At 38.4% G+C, this 20,723-nt stretch overlaps 1 protein-coding gene and 1 long non-coding RNA gene across 7 annotated transcripts in view; one reads left to right on the top strand and one right to left on the bottom strand.

Moving 5' to 3' along the window:
• Window positions 1-99: 99 nt before the first annotated feature.
• LOC116546024 (zinc finger protein 184-like) lies at window positions 100-15,483 on the bottom strand. 6 transcript variants are annotated; one of them, XM_032272386.1, is made up of 5 exons: window positions 15,337-15,483; window positions 14,654-14,799; window positions 10,664-10,812; window positions 1,120-1,246; window positions 100-758 (listed from the first exon to the last, which is right to left on the bottom strand). In XM_032272386.1, exons 2-5 carry the CDS (start codon window positions 14,658-14,660, stop codon window positions 655-657), a joined length of 387 nt encoding a protein of 128 aa, XP_032128277.1. In that variant the 5' UTR covers window positions 14,661-14,799; window positions 15,337-15,483; the 3' UTR covers window positions 100-654. The 6 variants fall into 6 exon arrangements, with proteins under 6 accessions (XP_032128277.1, XP_032128280.1, XP_032128279.1 ...); XM_032272389.1 differs by having other exon boundaries at window positions 10,664-10,731; window positions 15,337-15,481; XM_032272388.1 differs by having other exon boundaries at window positions 15,027-15,479.
• A 34-nt stretch (window positions 15,484-15,517) lies between these two features.
• The window catches only part of LOC116546026, a 30,156-nt gene continuing 24,950 nt past the window's right edge, over window positions 15,518-20,723 (top strand). The window contains exon 1 of the long non-coding RNA XR_004266555.1: window positions 15,518-15,654. This is a non-coding gene — a long non-coding RNA (uncharacterized LOC116546026). The remainder of the gene's footprint in view (window positions 15,655-20,723) is intronic.

Raw genomic sequence — 20,723 nt, 5'->3', positions numbered from 1 at the left:
GGATTGCTTGAGCCTCACAGGCAGAAGCTGCAGTGAGCCAAGATTACCCCACTGCACTCTAGCCTGGAAAAAAGAGAAAGCCCCTTTTAAAAAAAAAAAAAAAAAAAAAAAAAATTAGAAGTTATACATGTTACCAGGAAAAGATTAGGTGACAAAGAAATGAAGCCTGCAGGTATGGAGTTCATTTTTGTTGAGTTTGGTTGGGAACAAAAAGAGAGACTGAATGGTGGCCAGAAAGATTAATATTGTGGAGTAAATCTGTTTGGAAATATAGGTTATATATTTCTACTTAAAGGAACTAGGAATAGAGCCTGCAGATCCAAAATAAAAAAAAATCTTTAAGGACTGAAAAGTATGGTGATAATTATGAGATCATGGTCCCAAAAGAAGTAGAAAGAGATGTAATTCAGAGTCCAGTTCGAGAGGTGGACTTCATAAAAAGGTAGGAAGGACAGCTCCTTGAAAAGGGGCATAAGGTAGACTATACTGTAACAATTAGCAACATAAGAAAGCATAAGGAAGTCCAGAAAACTGATGGTTCCTCATTTCTCTACAAGAAATACTTTAAAGGGAAGGAAGTACATCTACACTTCAGACCTAAAATCCTCCCTTAGCAGGCTGACAGAGTTAATGACATTCATCTGCTGGCATCTATTACTTACCTGCACAGGTACCTACTGGAATGCTTGGTTCCATGATCCATGGCTCTGTCCCTTGCTCTAACTGGGAAATCACATCAGGTTTGGAAACCTGGAGTCCTGTTCATTGGGGAAAAAAGAAAGAAACCTGCAGTAAGGGAAGGGTACCATATCAGAATTCAATCACCACTTTGTCTTTAGAAGAAATGACATGTAGTAAAAGTTGATGCGAATGGATAGCATATCAAGCTTCAGTGTTACCAGTTCCCAGACATGGTGGGAGTATAATTTGGGAACTGATCTGGGTGCAGGAAAATTATTAATTTGTCCCTCTGCTTGCTAGGAAGGTAGAAACCTTTTCAAAACCTTTCAAAATTTAGAAATTGTTGGTTACTAAACTTAAAGGCCAACTCCACTGAGCACAAGAGAGAACCCTCCCCCTCTACACCCCTTGAAATTAACTCAGAGAAGTTATGCTTACCTATAGAGACCAGGTGTGTATAATTTTCCAATGTCACATCCCTGAACAAGTCTCTCTGGCCAGGATCGAGCTGTTTCCATTCTTCCTGGGTAAAGTCCACTATCACATCCTTGAAAGTCACTGATTCCTGAAATACCAAACATATTTCTGCTTAGCCATCAGCATTTGCCTAGGAAAGGGGTAAAGTTGGCAATACTGAAAGAAGTAAGGCAGTCTACAGGATGTCTGCAAAATGAACTCAACATTTTCTCCTCTAAAATGTAAAAACAGTGCTTCGTCCATTGGGTTATTGTAAGAATTAAATAAAATGTTCCATGTGAAATGCTTAATTTAATGTACAGCATATAAAAAGTACTCAGTCAATATGGCCATTGTTGTTGTTGTCGTCCTTCATCATCATCATTATCATCATGATTTCTGTGTACCAAGGTATGTTAAATATTAATGGTTTAACTATTATCATCTATAATATTTTTTACTACTTACAATGTGCAAGAATAGCCAACGGTTTTTCGAAAAAGAGAGGTGAAAAGACTTGCCCTAATACATTTCAATAGATAAAATAATTACAAAATCGCCTAGTATGGAATAAAACAAAATGAAATAAATAAAATAGACAATCTAGAAACACTCATATTTATAAGAATTGAAAGGCATTAAGCAGCTTTCAAATTCGTTAAAAGTTAATTAGTTAAAAGTAAGTTCAAAGTTAAAAGTGAAATTAGTTAAGATGGGTTAGTCACTAAATCATACCATAACAAATGACTATCTATGAAAAAAAACTAAGGTGAGATCCTTACTTCACAACACACACAAAAATTCCTACCAAGCTAAAGGTGAAATTTTAAAGAAAAAGTCAAAATAAAATAGAATTAAAAACAGGAAAATACTTATATAAACTTGAAATCTGGAAGGCAAAACTTATACGATGGAGAAAGAGATCAGTAGATATAACCACATAACAATGTAAAACATTTATAAGACATCACAAACAAAAGGCAATTTAACTGAAAAGCTTCTGCACAGTAAAGAAAACAATCTACAGAGTTCAAGATGACCCACAGAAGGGGTGAAAATATTTGCAAACTATTCATCTCACAAGGGATTAATATCCAGAATATATTCAAATCAACAGCAAAAAAATAATAATAATAACATTAAAAAGTGTGTGAAGTATCTGAATAAGCATTTCTCAAAAGAAGACATATAAACACCCAAATATATGAAAAATGCTCAACATCACGAAATGCAAATCAAAACCATAATGAGATATTATCTCACCCCAGTTAGTCAAAGAGAAAAAAAAATAACAAATGCCGGCAAGGATACACCACTGGTGGAAATGTAAATTAGTACAACCATTATGGAAAACAGTTTGCACTGTCTCAAAAAAACTACAGAACTACCATATGATCCAGCAATCCCACTAATGGGTATTTATTCAAAGTGAAGGAAATCAGTATACCAAAGAGACACATGCACCTCCATGTTTGCTGCAGCTCTACTGACCACAGGTAAGCTGCAGATCAACCTAAATGTCCATCAACAGATGAATGGATAAAGAAAATGTGGTATATACACATAATGGAATACCATTCAGCCGTTAAAAAATAAAATCTTGTCATTAGTGGTAACATGGATGAACCTGCAGGACATTATGTTAAATGAAATAAGCCAGGCACAGAAAGATAAATAGTGCATGTTCTCATTCATATATAGGAGCAAACAAAAACAAAAAGAAAGCAAATTCCTAGAGAGTAGAATTCTGCTTACTAGAAGCTGGGAAGGGTAGTGAGGAGGGAAGGCTAGGGAAAGACTGGTTGATAGTTACAAAGTTACAGGTAGAAAGAAGGAATAAGTTGGGTTAACAATAATTTAGAGTATAATCACAGAAAAGTAGAAGAGAGGATTCTGAATGTTCACAACCCAAAGAAATGATAAATATTCAAGGTGATGGATATGCTAATTATCCTGATTTTATCATTACACATTGTATTCATGTTTCAAAATATCATTCTGTATCCCATGGATATCTACAATTATTACATGTCAACTAAAAATTAAGTGGGGGGAAAAAAGATGAACTATCCACAACAATAACAACAATAAAGGCCAACAAGCCAAATAGGCAAGTCACCAAAGAAAATGTGAAACCATGAAAATATGCCCCACTGCCCTAAAAATATAGTTAAACAGTAAAATATCAGACTGCTGAAATGCTCATGTGTACTTTGGTGGAAACGGAACCCAAATGCAATCTATCTGGGGGGAAATCTGACTAGATCTATCAAAACTTAAATGGATATACCATTCGGTCTGGTCTTCCTGCTTCTAGGAATCTATTCTTCAGAAACACCTCGAGGTACAAAGACATATGTACAATTGCCATTGCAACATCATTTGTGTGGAAGGAAAAAAAATCAAACTTACATGTCCATTAATAAGACAGCAGTTAAAAAATATATGGCACATCCATACTAAAACAGTTTTATATAGACATTTATCAAATGAGGCATATCTATATGTACTCATTAGAAAATATGTACACATTAAAACGAGGACGCCAGGAATGGTGGCTCACACCTGTAATCTCAACACTTTGGGAGACAGAGGTGGGAGGACTGCTTGAGCCCAAGAGTTAAAGACCAACCTGTGCAACATAGTGAGACCTCATCAGCACTAAAAATAAAAATAGAAATAAGCTGGGCATGGTGGCACACACCTGTAGTCGCAGCTCCTCAGGAAGCTCAGGTGGGAGGATTGCTTCAGCCCAGAAATTTGAGGTTGCAGTGACCTGTGATCATACCACTGCATTCTAGGATATGATCCTACTTTTCTTTTTATGAATAGAAAGTTAGTTTATATGTAACTAAACAAAAAAATCTGAAAGAATGCTCAACCAAATGCTATTGGTGGGACTGGGTAGTGGGACCTACAGGCAATGCAGGGAACTTCCTGCTTTTTTTAATCACTATGTATTTAAAACTAAGTGAGAGAGCATTAACTTTGTTCTAAAAAATATAAATGTATTTATATATATATAAATCACATATAAAAATATAAATCATTAGGACTTTTCCCTCTATCTATGACAAAGCAACTGGGCTAGCTCTCCCAATGTAAATAAAACTGAACAATATATCTGAAACAAGTGTTTTCATATTTTAAACAGCAGGCAGGACAGAAGTGATACTGAGAGAAGGGAAACACTAACATGAGCCCCAGAATTCCCTTAATTTTTTGCCTGAGGCACTGTCCAGACTGCAGAGCAGGGAGGCAGGGCTCTACCAAAGCAGTGGTCCTACTGAGCTGAGGAGATAAAGTTGAAAGTTCACAACTACTGAGGCAGGGAATCTGCAGTATAGATACTGGAGAGGAGGGAGCTGCAGAGAAAAGAAATACCACAATCTGGTGTAAATACAATCTCCACAGGCAATGCAAGGTTACCAACGTAGCTGAATAGAGAAGTTATGTGCACAGTCAGCTCCCACAGACAGCTCCAGGACACTTTAGGAGCAGGGCAGGTCTAGACTGTGAGGAAAGAGTTTAAACAGCAGGTCTCATTGGCTCATTCCTTGATAAATTCCAGGGATGCCTAGATCCTTGGTTCTGACTCTTGAACAAGCTCTGAAAATGAAACCTTTGAATGCTTCCATGGTCACTGATTATTGACATAATTCTGTGTGCCTAGTCACTGACTAATCATGTTATTCTGTGTGCCCAGAGCACTGGGACAAGAGATACCAAACTGTCTATCTTGTTTAAAGAAACATGAAAATTAATGATGTGTACGAAGTACCTAGTGTGGGGCCTATACTATAGCTGGTCACATGGCAGGTAAAGGCCAACGTGATCAGCAACCTTTAGGAATTCTGGACTCCAAGATGGCAGGACTCTCTGGTTAGACATTTCTCATGTTTCTGTGTCTCACAGTACAAGAGAAAATGCATCTGCATGATCATCACAGAGGGAGGACTTGGAAGCCTATACCTGATTTCTCTGGACTCTGCTTATGAATATTCCTTTTCTTCTGATCCTCTGTTGTATGTTTTGCTGTAATATTCTTTAGCCATATTTATGCTACTGAGTCATACGAATCATCCCAACAAATCACTGAACTAAAGCATGGTCACGGGTCCTTGAAACACAGCCCTGGAGTAAGGCTATGCTAGATCAGCCCGAACAATGCTTACAGTTTAAAATACAAATATCAAAAGGATCAAGCTGTAGCCAAGATGGAGTTAACAATAATTGGATTTACTCTCCTGCATTAAATAAACAATAAATTCAGACAAAATGAAACAAAAGTTTCCAACACACTGAACCTCAGGTAACAAAGAAAAGTGATCTCTGAGAAACAAATGAGGTGAGACCTACAATTGCTCTAGCTTACTGCCTTGAGAGTTTCCAAACACAGGAGGAACCCGGCAGATTCCTGGAACTACAGAGATAGAGCTGAGAGTTTGGGAAAATCAAGGTGACCAGAGTTCACAGGACACAGTACTAGAGAGGAGAGAGATACACAAAGAAGGAAGGAAAACTCCAGAGGTTCCCTCTTGAGTATTGAGAAAAGTACCAATCTGTGCATAAGTGTGATGACACTATCTGAGGCCAGTCAAAGTATCACCTAAAAGGATTCAGGAGACCAGCACCACTACTCAAAAATAAATATATCAATTAAAATGGAAAACTTCATAATTCATGAGGCATTGGGTAGAATACTCAGAATGCTCCTGCCTCTATAGTGGGGAATAAATAGCCTGAAACCAAATGTTGTTCTGGGTCCACCTAACAAATCTTAAAAGGCCTGAAAGGAACACACTGTTTCCGGTAACTTAACTGCATCCCAGAATAAGGCTCAAGAATATTTTATATGAATATAAAAATATGCAGAACCCAATAAGGTAAAATTCAGCGTGTGGCATCCAATAAAGATTATCAGGCAATGCAGAGAAGCAGGAAAATACAACACATAATAAGGAGAAAAATTATCAATTAAAACCAATCCAGAAGAGCTGTTAGAGTTACCAGACAAACATCAAAAGATTTTATGATTGTATTCCATATGTTCAAAACTTTAGACAGAGATATGGAAGACATTAAAAAAAAAAAAAAAAAAAACCTAAAAGGAACTTCTAGAGCTGAAATGAGAATGTTTTGAGATTTTAAAAAATATACCAGGTAGTATTAACAGAAGAATAAGCATTGAAGAAGAGAGATTAGTAACTACAAAGACACAGAAATCGAAGCTATTCAAAATAAAAGAAACAAATAATAAAAAAAATAAAGATCCTTGGGGAGCACTAGGAGAACTTTAAGTGGACTACTTTATGTGTAATTGGAGTATGGGGTTGCGGGAGGAAGTGGAAGGGGACCAGAAAACATTTTTGAGGAAATAACAGCTGATTATTTTCCAAACTTGATGATAACAAACAAAAGAAATTGCAACAAAATATATCATAATCAAATAGCTCAAACTCAGTGATAGAAAAAAATCTTACAAGTAATCAGAGGAAAAAAGACCATAAATATAAACAAATGAAGATAAAAGCAGTAACTTTTTTTGTTAGAAACAATGCAAGTAAGGAGACACTGGAGCAACATCAAATACTAAAAAGGAGAAATCTGTCACACTAGAATTCATAAACAAGGGCAAAATAAAGACTTCTTTAGATAGAGAAACCTGAAAGCATTAATCACAGCAGACCTACACTATAAGAAATGTTAAAGGAAGTCCTTCAACCAGAAAAAAAGATACCAGATGAAAATATGGATCGACATTAAGGTTTCTCAACCTTGGTGCTACTGATATTTTGGACCAGATGATTCTTTTAGATTACTGTGGGGGCCTGTCCTGTGTATGGATACATCACTGGCCTCAACCCACTACATGCTAATAACAACAACAATAAAAAATTGTTGTTGTTATTAGCATTACCAAGTCATAACAATCAAAAAAGTCCCCTAACACTCCCAAATGTGTCCTTGGGGAGCAAAATCACTCACAATTGTGAAACACTGATTTATAAAAACGAACAAAGAATACCAAAATGGTCATTATGCAATAAGCATTTTAGTAATTATATACAATTATTTTCTTATTATTTAAATATCTTTCAAAAATAATTGGCTGCTTAAAGAAAACAAAATATGGGATTTATAACGTATGTAACAATTAAAATATATGGCAACAATAGCATAAAAACTGCAGTGTAGGGGAATGGAAATACACTATTCTAGGTGAAATGGAATATCACTTGAAAGTTAATGGTGATTAAAACAAATATGAATCCCTAAAGCAACAAATAAAAAAGCAAAGAGTAATCGCTAACAAGCCAAGAAAGGAGATAAAATAGAATCATAAGAATATTCAATCCAAAAGAAGGTAAGAAGGGAAAAAAAGACAATACAAATAGAAAACAAACAGCAAAGTAAAAAGGCTTATCCATATCAAAAGTCACATTATATTTAAATGTAACACATTACATGTAAGATCATATTGAACACAAATGGTCTAAACAACCCATGAGCACAGATTTCCAGATTGGATTAAAAAAAAAGCAAAACCCAACTACATGTTGCTTGTAAGTAACTCACTTTAAAGATATAAATAAATTAAAAGCCAAAAGATATCAAAATATATGCCATATATCAAAGTAAATTTCAAGGCAAACAATATTACCAGACACTAAAAAGGCCACTTCTTAATGATAAAGGAGTCAACTGATTAAAGAACATACAGTCCTAAATGTTTATGTACCTAATAACAGAGCTTCAAAATTTATGATGCGAAAATGGATAAAACAGCAATGAGAAACAGACAAACCCGCAACAGTCTGAGATTTCAATACCCCCTTCACAATAACGATAAAACTAAAAAAATACAAAAATTAGCTGGGTGTGGTGGCATGCGCCTGTAGTCCCAGCTACTTGGGAGGCTGAGGCAGGAGAATTGCTTGACCCCGGGAGGCAGAGGTTGCAGTGAGCTGAGATCACGCCACTGCACTCCAGCCTGATGCCTGGTGACAGAATGAGACTCTGTCTCAAAAAAAAAAAAAAAAAAAAGCTGACAGGAAAAACATTCATGTATGTTGTACTGAAAAATTTATTTGGCTCCAAATCAGGTGGCAAAATTGCCATGCTTCATAATTTAAGCTAATTTTGAGTGCACCATGAATCAGAATGATGTCACACAGCTCATTTCAATAAAGCAACTGAGGGCAAACTAAGGTGCAGGGAATCACAGAGCTTTGTGTTTTAGTTCATCACTATTTGCACTTTCTAGAATTCTAAGGCTAGCTACCAGAAATATATGTGTGCATTAGAATTATAATATTTTAGGAAGGGTTGGAGAGAGAGCAGAGCACAGTTGGCTGGGCCATCATGGCAGAAGTTCTTATTTATTACCGATAAGCCCCATGTAGACGATGGTGATTGTACAACCTGCTTACAAAAAAAAAAAAAAAAGGAAAAAAAAAAAAAAAAAAAAAACAAAAAAAAAAAAAAAAAAAAAAAAGAATGAAAGAGTTGAATACCACTATCAACCAAGTTGACCAAACTGTTATCTGTGGATCTGCGGTATATACAATAAGGCCCTCCCAAAGATGTCCATGTGCCAACCCCTGAAACCTGTGAATATGTTACCTAACATGGCATTAGAGACTTTACAGATGTGATCAGGTTAAGAACCTTGAGTGGGGAAATTATTCTGTATTACATGGGTGAGCCCAGGGAAATCGCAAGGGTCCTTATAAGAGGGAGGTAAGCGCATCAGAGTAGGAGGATAAAGATAGAAGACAAATCAGAGTGAGAGAGAGAGAGAGAGAGAGAGAAATTTGAAGATGCCACAGTGCTAGTCTTGAAGATAGAATAACTAGACAGAAACCAAGAAACACAGCAGCCTCTAGAAGCTGGAAAAGGCAAGGAATAGATTCTTCTCCTAGAATCTTCAGAAGAATGCTGCCCTGACAACCTGTTTTGGACGTTAGACTTCTAAAACTGTGAGTAGATTGTATTGTTTTACGACAACTAAGCTTATGGCAATTAATTACAGCAGCAATAGAAAACTAATACTCTATAGAACACTGTATAAAATAGCAAAATATACATTCTTTTCAAGTGCTGATAGTTTACCAAGATGGACCATACTCTAGACAAAAAAAACAAAACAAAAAAAAACAAGTCTTAATACATTTAAAAGGATTCAAGTCATACAAGATATGTTTTCTGATTATGAATATTTTTATTCTCTTGATTGTGGTAATGGTTTCATGAATTTATATATGTCAAAACATATTCAATTATATATTTTTAAATATGTGCAGTTTGTTGTCACAACATACCCCCCAATTAAAAAAAAAGTAATACCAAAAGTACTTGAGCTGAAAGTGGGAAGAACTGGTACCATTTCTTTGTTAAGAAGAATCAGTTATGGGACAGGGATTAAGCAGAGGGGAAAGTTTAAGAAGGAGGAGGGTTTGAGGTTGATGATGGCTGGTGAGCAATTGCTACCTTTTTTGTCTAAGTTCTCAATCAGTTATCAGTTTTTCCTAAAACATCCAGGTCACTTTTCTTCCATTAAAAATCATTAATGGTTCATAAATGGCCTATATAATAAAGCCTTCAACTTCTCATCCAGGTATTTGAGGCTTTACTATTCTGACTTCATTCAATCATCTGTGTATCACTTGCCATAAACCATCTCTTGCAAATTTTTCTGAATTCTGTGTAACAGCTGTTAATTCTTACTTACGCACTTCTGCTTATAATCTTCTCTATACCTTAGAATCCATACCCCCATCCCTACTGCCTTACTTGTTCAAATATCCAAAAGTCACCTATATCCCCCATCCTCCATGAAACTCTAATCCCTCCAGATCACACACATTTTTCCATTCTCTAATATCTACAATACTCGTTTCACCTTTCTTACATTTACCTGTTTTGTTTTCTAGTAGTCATTTTGGTCTATTAAAGGATAAAGTTTTGGGGCCGGATGTGGTGGCTCATGCCTGTAATCCCCACACTTTGGGAGGCTGAGGCAGGTGGATCATGAGGTCAGGAGTTCGAGACCAGCCTGGCCAGCATAGTGAATCCCCGTCCCTACTAAAAATACAAATAATTACCTGGGCATGGCGGCACACACCTGTAGTCCCAGCTAGTTGGGAGGCTGAGGCAGGAGAACTGCTTGAACCCGGCAGGTGGAGGTTGCAGTAAGCTGAGATTGTACCACTGCACTCCAGCCTGGGTGACAGAGCAAGACTCTGTCTCAGGAAAAAAAAAAAAAAAAAAAAAAAATCAAGTTTTGTACTTCTTTTGCTCTCCCATCCTTGGAGCATGGCAAGATACTAAGCAAGAGGTAAGTGGTGAATATATTAATTAAAGCTGGAGAGGCAGCACCAGGAATGAAGTTACTAGACAGATAAGAGCCCAGAATGGATTCCAGCATTGATTTTTGATTTTTATAAAAAGAACGAACGAAAGAAAATAAATACACAATCACCTTCCAAAGAATAAAATGGCATATCAAGAAATCTCATCTTACCTGAAAACTGGCTGATGAGAGCAGAGTATGTCCCCCTTGGAGAAGGGTGGAGTCTGGGGAGGACTGATCTAGGGGAAGAAGCAGCACCATATGACTTCTGTTCAGTTTAGCTATTACAAGCAATCCATAAATCCCGTTTACTTTTCTTTTTGAAAGTAACAGAAACTATGCCATTTCTTTTATATTTTAGGATGCAAAAAAAGATACAAGATAACTGGGGCCCTGGTAACCTCCTCAGTAGGCTCAGGAGGTAAAGCATTGATTTATGATTCAGTTTTATATCTAGACACTTAGTGGTCATATGTATTATAAAACTCAATCTATGTTCCTCATTAAGTGAGGCAAACTATTTCTGCTGCCTTTTCTCTGCTGCATATAAAATATAAAGAAATGATCAGATTACTTTCCAAAAGTCTTCACAGGCCCTTTGAAAACTTTGCTATTAATGTAAATTAAAGATCACAATGACATAAGCTACTTATTCTACCCACCCAATAGAATGTCTTAAACAGACATGGTCAATGCTAATTGCTGGCGAGACTATAAAGCAATTAGAACTTTTTTCATTGGTATATGGTATAAATTTATCAACCACTTATGAAAACTGTTTCGTACTTTATACTAAGCTAAACATATGACTATCCTATGACTCAGCAGTTCCACTCCTGTCCTTACATCCATAGAAATGCTTATGTCCACCAAAGACTTCTACAAGGATCTTCACTGCAGATTTATTCATAATATCTCAGAACTGGAAACAACCCAAATGCCTTTTAACAGAATATAGCATAAACAACCATGGTATTTTCATACAATGGATTATTTCAAAATATAAGAAAGAGCTAATAACATGACAACATGGATGCATCTCATAAACATAATGTTGAGCAAAATAAGCCAGACACAAAAGAATGTATACTGTATGACTATATTTATATTAAGTTCAAAAACCAACCAAACTGATCTACGGTCATAAAAGTTAGAATAGTACTCCTGGAGGGATAACTGAGTGGGCAGAGGCACAGAAGACTTCTGGGGCATTAGAAACATTCCATATCTTGGTTATACTAGTTTACAGACACATAAAAATTCAAAAAGCTATACACCGTACAATATTTGTGTACTTTACTGTATATAACTTATACCTTAATAAACGAACAAAAACTTTGCTCTTGGGACAATCCATTCACAGAAGTAGTTGACAGGAAAGCCTGATTCTCAAAATGACTTGCCTGGTAATTAATTATTTATAATTATACAAGTCCTTTGTCTTCTTTAGGCTTCAATTTCCTCATTTTTAAAAGACTAGAGGCAAATGTCTGACAAACATACCTTTCAAAATTGTCTTAAAGAGGTCATGGTAAGGAAAACCAAATTAGGTATACCTGTTTCCACAAAGAAGACAAGAAGAATTTTCTCCTCTTAGAAATTTAATGTTCGCAGAAAGACTAGTGAGGGAAAATGTCTCTGGATATAAAAATTGAATTCGAGACATGAGGTGTGAAACAGAAAGACTAACAATGCTGTAGGAGATGCTTGGTAAAAAACAAGAAAAAATCACAACAGGAAAGGGTCAAGATGGGTATTTATGAGCACACACAAAGTCATGAGATAGTGGCAATAAGCCAAGTGAATTTACACCTGAAAAAATGAAGGGAAACCGAATCTAAAGACAGTGGGGAACATGAACAAAAAGAAAAGCTAAACAATCAAATGGACAGAACCTAAGTAATTTCAGGGGATCTAAATTGTGCCACTAAGGTGCGAGGACAATCTCTTTGGGATACCACCATCAGGATAGGTCAGTGCCATTTGATTTTAGTTCCAAGATTCAAATTCCAGAGAGACCTACCTGGCCTAATGTGGGTTTTAAGACCAAGCCTTGGTTAAAAGATAGCTGGGTAAAATTTACCCAAAATGATCTGATAGAAAGAGACAGACTAAGAGATGGATTATTCTATGTCATGCAATAATTTTGAGTGTGAAAGCTGATGGAAACTATAGCTAAATCAAAAGGAAGAGAGAAAAAATCGAAAGCAGCACCACACTGGCCACAGTATGCCATGGACAGCTTACACAGGTGGGAGTGATAAATAATATGGAGAAAACACAAGTGGTTTCAACTGTGGCTAAGAATGTAAGTTTCATTTTGTAAAAAATGTATTAATCAAGAAATTTCTTAATTTATATTAATGGTGTCATGTCTCAGAAAGTAGAGGAAGCAATAAAGGAAACTATTATGCTCAACTTGATTTTGACCAGTAAGGAAAAACTGTTTTGTAACAGAAGCCTTAAGAAAAAAAGGAAGACATTATCTTGGGAATCAACAGTGAAAGAAAATGTTCTACATACACAGACAGGTACCCAAGACTTTAGGAAAACGGAATCAACAGAAATGTCTCAGGTAAGATGCTTTTTATTCCAAGTAACAGAAACCAATAGAACCAAAAACAGTAACAGTTACTGTTTTTGAAACAACTGTGTGCCTGGCACATAGTAAATGCTCAGTATGTGCTACAAATACTATGATTACAAGGAACAGAGGCTCAGTTTAGTTAATCATAATGATAAAATTGTGAGAAATCCCAAAAATAAATTAAAAGCAAAGGCTTTTAATGAAACTACTTTGGCTGATTTAATTCTGAGAAACTTAGAAGAATAATAATAATTAAAAAAAAAAGACTTGAAGAACAAAAAATTGAAAAGAAGTATGAACCAAACCTACATAAGACTTCTAATGATATTATTTTTAACAAAAGCAAGAAAAAAAGGACTGCATAATAGGTTAAGCCAAACTTGACTCCACAGCCATACCTACAGAATGTAAAGACACCACCAATGCAGAGGGAAGTCTACAGGGACACGTCATAAGCCTCTACCTTTACTGTGACCTGTTCGATGACATGTAGGAAGAAATAGAAGGAATATTCATCAAATCTGCTAGTGGCATTAGGTTGGAAAGGACAGTTAAAACAATGAATAACTAAATTAGGATTCACAATCATTCTGAAAGCCAAAAACCTGTGACCAAAAAATCGAACAATCATAAATATAAATCCTGACATTAAGGATGATAACAATTTCATTACAGAAGAATGGTGTAAATCTAGATTACTGCAGTTTATGTAAAAAAGATCTAAAGTTTACAGTACATCATTGATGGCTTTTAAAGCAAATGCGATCTGATGCCAAAGAGCAGAAGTCTAATCCGAGTCAAAGAGTAGTACATTATTCTTTTAGGTACTTTTAAAAGCACATCCAAAGAACTATGTTTACCTTTAGGCACTGCATTTTAAGAAAATGCTGACAAGCAGGAGAGTTTTCAGAGAAGAGGTCTAGATACATCACATAGACCAATCAAAAGAAGTGAGGCTGTATTGCTTAGAAAAGAATTTATGAGGAGGAGTTGTAACAGCTGAACTCACATACCTTAAGGGCAGCAACGTGAAAGAAAGAACAGTTTTCTTTTCTTTGGAAGACTAAGAACTAAGATCAATACAAAAGTTACAGGGACAAGTACATCTGTTTAATGTAAGAAACTAAAAAAGAAAGCCAACAAGGGAATAGTCTGCACCCAAAATGGTGAGTTTAATGCCACGCTAGTTCTGGCATAGGGTTGACAGCCATCTGCAAATGATATTTCAAAACAGACTCTTTCATTGAAGGGATAATTACCAAAATGTCTTCTGACTTCAACATTATAATTTTAATATTTAATATCTAGAAGTCATGTGGCGATCACAGATATTCTGAATCATTATGTCTTTTCATTCCGCAACGGAATGAAGAAAAAATAAACTCTTCTCCCAAGTATCTCAGTATAAAATAACTAAGAATCTTCCTACAGTGTAATTCGGTTTCTTTGCTAATCCCTAAGCATAGCGTTCCTTCCTTCCAGCTCTCCTGCTCTGATCTCAAGTATTTGATCCTTCAGTCATGACTGTTCTCAAGCCTCCATGACCCCGCTCTCTCCCAAGTCGACCCCACTACCTTCCATCTCAGGAGCTCATCCCGTTCCTCAGGAACTTGGACAGCAGGGTTCGCCAGGCAGCGTTCCTTAAGCTGGTACCTCGGTCTGGAACTCAGATGTCTAGCTCCCCTTGCAGGGAGTCTGCAACACGCTGAGGTTGTCTACCCTAAAAGACACAGGATGTCGTCAGCGCATACGTCACACAATCACACAGCAGAGTCTTGCAGAGTGACCAAGAGGACCTACACAAGAGAAGTGCCCCAACAGGGCACTAGAGAGGCGTGTGGCACTCCGATGAACAAAACCAGAGTGGAGATCGGGTACGCAGGTTCTGCCTCAGACCCAAAAAACCCTTGGTGCCACCCTAGAATCTGGCCAGGGGCATCCACGGACCTGGTCTGTTCCCTCTGTGCACATTTGTGGCTCACACGCCTGCGATCTCTGATAACACGAAGACACACCTGTTGCAGGGTGTTAAAGCTGGAAGGTGGACCAGCAGGGCGGGTCCCGGCACCCGACTTCCCCTTAGGCCAGAACAAAAGAACAAAGCCCTCCAAGGGATCGGGGCGGGACCGCCCCGCAGAGAAAGGCGAGGTGCGCCCCCTTCGAGGACGCCCCAGCTTGCTCCTGCAGAGGCCTCTAAGCGCGAAACCAGAAGGGTGACGTCACGGGCCCGGAGGGCTGGCTGTTGCCATGGTGATACCTGAGCTCCCCTCCCCCTCTGGCGACCCGCACACTCCGATCCCGGGTCCGGAAGCGGTTTGACCGTCACCAGACCTAAGGCAGGGAGCCGAGGCAGCTGGACTTGCCGAGCGCCAACCTCTTTCCACGCCTACAACCGGCTTCAACGGTCACTTCCGGTCGTTAGGAGCGAGCCCCGCCCCGCACGCTGGCGCCGGCGTTCCCAGAACGCTCCGCGATGCGGTCCCAGAACTTCATTTCCTGGAGGTCTCAGCAGCCGCGTACGTTCGCCCTGCGCGGGCTGCGCGCTCTCGCTGCCGGGCGTTTGCTCCTGTTTGAGGTACGCGTGTGCGTTGTAATGACTCTGAAACTTGCCTGACTGAACGGATCGTAGGAAATACACGTGTACACACAGTTTAAAACGCAAACAAGCGTTACTTTATTACATGTTCTACCTTGTGTTTTCGGTTCTACTCCTTTGTCATTTTGGAAATACTAGTTGTTACCCATTAACATTATTTTCACGACTCTCAGTTGAGTGGCGAGCAACATTTTTTTTTTTTTTTTTTTTTTTGAGACAGGGTCTCGCTGTGTCGCCAAGACGGCAGTGTGGTGGCGCAATCTCGCCTCACTGCAGCCTCCGCCTCCCGGATTCAAGCGGTTCTCCCACCTCAGCCTCCCGAGTAGCTGGGATTACAGGCATGCGCCACCATGCCCGGCTAATTTTTGTATTTTTAGTAGAGGCGGGGTTTCACCGTTTGGCCAGGCTGCTCTCGAACTACTGGCCTCAAGTGATCCACCAGCCTCGGCTTCCCAAAGAGCTGGAATGAGCCACTGGGCCCTGCCCCAACATGTTTTTGAATGCTTAAGGAAACCCGTAGGTGATATTCCCAAGCTTTGCTCCTTAGTAGAGCATTTTATATGCCTGTCAGCCAGCACATAGCTGAGAGTGTAGTCCAAGGCCAGTCTGTCATTATGTGGTTGGCAGAAAAAAGAATCCAACAAATCGGATTTTATGTTTAAGACATGGCACTTGCATTTTATTGTGCTGGTGTGCATTCCCAGCATTTGGATAAGAGACCAAGGTCAAGTCTCTCAGCTTGTTGGCTGACAAAGCATTAAACCTGGAAGTCCTAACACTGAGTATATGAAAAACAATTACGATGAAGGGAAAGGGAATAATATTTAGAAGTCTGTAAGAGCAGATTTCAGAAAACATCTGTAGGAACTAAAAAATAATTTCAAGAATACCAAATTTGGAGAATACCAAACAATTTGGTATCCTCCGTAGAGTACAAGAAAACATGGCATGAATGGAACAGGAAAGAAAGCTGTGAGAGAACAGGCTTGTAACAAAAAGGACAAAAAATACATAGCAAGCCTATTTAAAATGCAGCAACATAAAGTCATTCTGGAGAAAAACTGAATTGATGCTGTGTTACAGTGAACCATTTATGTATGCGATATTCTTTTGTTTTATTTTTGAGAGGAGTTTTGCTCTGTTGCCCAGGCTGGAGTGCAGTGGTGGGATCTGAATTCACTGCAACGTTTGCCTCCTGGGTTCAAGTGATTCTCCTGCCCCTACCTCCTGAGTAGCTGGACAATATTCTTTTAAAGCTTCTCTATGGGCCGGGTGCGGTGACTCATGCTTGTAATCCCAGCACTTTGGGAGGCCAAGGCAGGCGGATCACCTGAGGTCAGGAGTTGGAGATCAGCCTGACCAACATGGAGAAACCCTGTCTCTACTAAAAATAAAAAATAAAATAAATCAGCCAGACGTGGTGGCACATGCCTGTAATCCCAGCTACTCTGGAGGCTGAGAGAGGAGAATTGCTTGAACCCACAGGGCAGAGATTGCGGTGAGCTGAGATTGCCACATTGCACTCCAGCCTGGGCAACAAGAGCAAAACTCCATGTAAAAAAAAAAATTATGATTGAAAAGGAAAGGATGAATATCACTGAATAAGAAAGTGATAGATATGAAGGGCAGAGGATAGAAAGCCAACATGTGGATAACTGGCTATCAAGGAGAGACTAGATAAAATCAGCTATCATTAACACTTTCTATGTGCCAGGCAGCATTCTAAATACCTGTATTAACTTACTTAATTCTTAAAACAATCTAATGAAGTTACTTCTTTATTATTATTTGTACTTTAAAATAAAGGAAATCGAGGCATAGGTAGGTTGCGTGACTTTCAAGGTCAGGTAGGCAGTAAATGGGGAATCTGGGAGTAGAAGTTTAGTAATCTGGTCCCAATCACTCTTAATCTCTCATGCTAGATTCCCTAGTAAAGAGATTTTTTTTTTTTTTTTAAATTCCTGAGTTTAAGAAGAATACATGTGCATATTAAACACTTCAGGCCTGGCATGGAGGTTCATACCTGTAATCCTGGGAGCATCACTTGAGGCCAGGAGTTGGAGGCCAGCCTGGGTAACATAGCCAGACCCTACCTCTACAAAAAATTTTAAGTTAGCTGGGCATGATAGCATACACCTATAGTCCCAGTTACTCAGGAGGCTGAAGTGGGAGGACCACTTGAGCCCAGGAGTTTGAGACTAGTGTGCTATGATGGTGCACTGCACCCCAGCCTGGGTGACGGAGGGAGACCTGTCCCCTAACCCTCCCAACAACAACTACAAAAACTAAAAACAGGCCAGGTTCGGTGGCTCACACCTGTAATCCCAGCACTTTGGGAGGCCAAGGCAGGTGGATCACTTGAGGTCAGGAGTTCAGACCAGCCCGGTCAACATGGCAAAATCCTGTCTCTACTAAAAATACAAAAATTACCTGGACATGGTAGTGGGCACCAGTAATCCCAGCTACTTGGGATGCTGAGGCAGGAGAATTGCTTGAACCCAGGAGGTAGAGATTGCAGTGAGCTAAGATTGTGTCATTGTAATCCATCCTGAGTGATGAAATGAGACTCTGTCTCAAAAACAACAAAACAAAACAAACACTTCATAATATTCCAGAAAGAGAGACCCAGGCATATGCTGGCAAAGAAAATTTAAAACTACAAAGGGAAAAAACAAAGTCCTACAAACAACCAAAAAGCTAAATAATTGCAAAGGATCAAAAGTCAAGATGCCTTCATCTCCGTTTTGCTACATTAAGAGCTAAGAAACAATGGAATGATAACTGCGGGGAAATATCTGTGACCCAGATTTTTATATCAGCCAAGTTGTCTTTCATACATAGAGGCCTAAGAAATAAATTTTAGAATTGAATGAGTTTTAGATAACAACACCTTAACTTTTAAAATTTGTTACTATTTTTTAAGGACCAGGCTTCACTATTTTGGCCTGACTGGTCTCCAACTCCTAGGCTCAAGTGATCCTCCCTCCTTGGCCTCCAAAAATGCTGGGATTACAGGTGTGAGCCACCACATTTGACCCTAAGTTTGTTTTATTTGGCCAGTACAACTGTTTGTGGTAATTTGTTTTGGCAGCCCTAAAATATTGACATAAATTTTAGTACTGGGGAGTGGGGTGCTGCTGTAATAAATGCCTAAAAATGTGGAAATGACTTTGGCATTTGGTAATGGGTAGAAGCTGGTAGAATTCTGAGGCATGTAAATTTTAAAAGCCTAGATTGTCTTGAAAAGATGGTAGAAATGTGAACATTAAAGTTAGATTCTGGTGAGAGCTCACTTGGAAGTGTGGGACTTGATAGAGAAAGCATCAGTCATCTTAGAGAATGCATATATTGTCATGGAGAGAACATTGCTTTTTTTTTTTAAAAAAAATAGGACAATGAAAAGACAAGTCATAGACTGGGAGGAAATATTTACAAAATACATATCTGATAAAGGACTGTATCCAAAATATATAAGAACTCTTAAAACTCAACAGTAAGGAAACAGATTAAAAAATAGGCCAAAGACCCTAAGATGTCTTCAAAGAAGATATGCAGATGGAAAATAAGCATATGAAAAGGTGCTCCACATCATATGTCCTCAGGGAAATGCAAATTAAAACAGTGGAGGCCAGGCGGGTGGCTCATGCCTATAATCCCAGGACTTTGGGAGGCCAAGTTGGACTGATCACGAGGTCAAGAGATCGAGACCATCCTGGCCAACATGGTTAAACCCCGTCTCTACTAAAAACATAAAATTAGCTAGGCATGGTGGCGTGTGTCTGTAGTCCCAGCTATTCAGGAGGCTGAGGCAGGAGAATTGGTTGAACATGGGAGGAAGAGGTTGCAGTGAGCCAAGATTGTGCCACTGCACCCCAGCCTGGTGACAGAGCGAGACTCCATCTCAAAAAAAATGAGATGCCACTATACACCTATCAAAATGGCCAAAATCCAGAACCCTGACAATACCAAATGCTGACAAGGATGTGGAGCAACAGAAACTTTCATTGCTGATGGGAATGCAAAACATTAGAGCCACGTTGGAGGACAGTTTGACAATTTCTTACACAACTAAACATACCATTACCATGGGATCTGGTCATTGTGTTCCTTGGTATTTGTGCAAAGAACTTGAAAAGAAAGGTATGTGCACACAAAACCTGCCCAAGAATGTTTATAACAGCTTTTTTCATGGTAGCCAAAACTTGGAAGCAACCAAGATGTCCTTCAGTACATGAATGAATACTTAAACTATGGTACATTCAGACAATGAAATATTCAGTAAGGAAAAGAAATGAGCAATCCAGCTACCAAAAAGGAAGAAAAACAGAAGAACATTAAATGCATATTGCTGAGTGAAAGAAGTCAACCTGGAAAAGGCTACATACTGTGTAATTTCATCTATGTAACATTTCTGAAAAGGCTAATATAAGGAAACCGCAAAGTTCAGTGGTTGCCAGGGGTTTAGGGGGAGGGAGAGAAGGACGAATAAGTGACTTTCATTGGATTTTTAAGGCAGTGACACCATTCTGTATGATTTTGTAATGGTGGATACATGTTGTTATACGTTTGTTACAACCCGTAGAATATACAGCATAAAGAGAGAACCATAATGTCAACTATGGCCTTTAGTTAGTAATAATTTATCAGCATTTGCTCATCAGTTGTAACAAATGTACTACACTAATGCAAGAAGGAAGGAGGATACTGAAACTACTTTCCACTCAATTTTTCTGTAAACCTAAAACTGTTCCAAAAATTTTCTGTTAATTTTAAAATATAAGAATTTTAAAGATGCTTATGGTAAGATCTCAGAAAGAAATGAATGACGTAATTAGAAACTGAAGGAATGGTGGTGATCTTTTTATAAAGTGGCAGAAACTTGGCTGAATTGTATTCCACAGTTGGGTGGAAAACAGAATTTATAAATAATGAACTTGAGTATTTAGCTGAGAAGACTTCTGAGTAAAATGTGAAATGTGCAGTCTGGTTAGTCATTGCTGCTTATGGTGAAATGTATGAGGAAAAAGAGAAGCTGAGGAAGGAACTAT

This window comes from Sapajus apella, unplaced genomic scaffold (genome assembly GCF_009761245.1).
Source record: "Sapajus apella isolate SASKATOON/1434 unplaced genomic scaffold, GSC_monkey_1.0 scaffold506, whole genome shotgun sequence".
Lineage (NCBI taxonomy): Eukaryota > Metazoa > Chordata > Mammalia > Primates > Cebidae > Sapajus > Sapajus apella.
The sequence above is the reverse complement of the archived record's forward strand: the minus strand, read 5'-3'. Positions and strand labels throughout refer to the sequence as shown.

Excerpts from the sequence above, each read along its gene's own strand:
- LOC116546024 (XM_032272386.1), bottom strand. Across the intron at positions 1,247-10,663 it reads TCTCATCAGCCAGTTTTCAG|GAATCAGTGACTTTCAAGGA; the intron begins GTAAGATGAGAT and ends TTGGTATTTCAG. Across the intron at positions 759-1,119 it reads TACACACCTGGTCTCTATAG|GACTCCAGGTTTCCAAACCT; the intron begins GTAAGCATAACT and ends CCCAATGAACAG.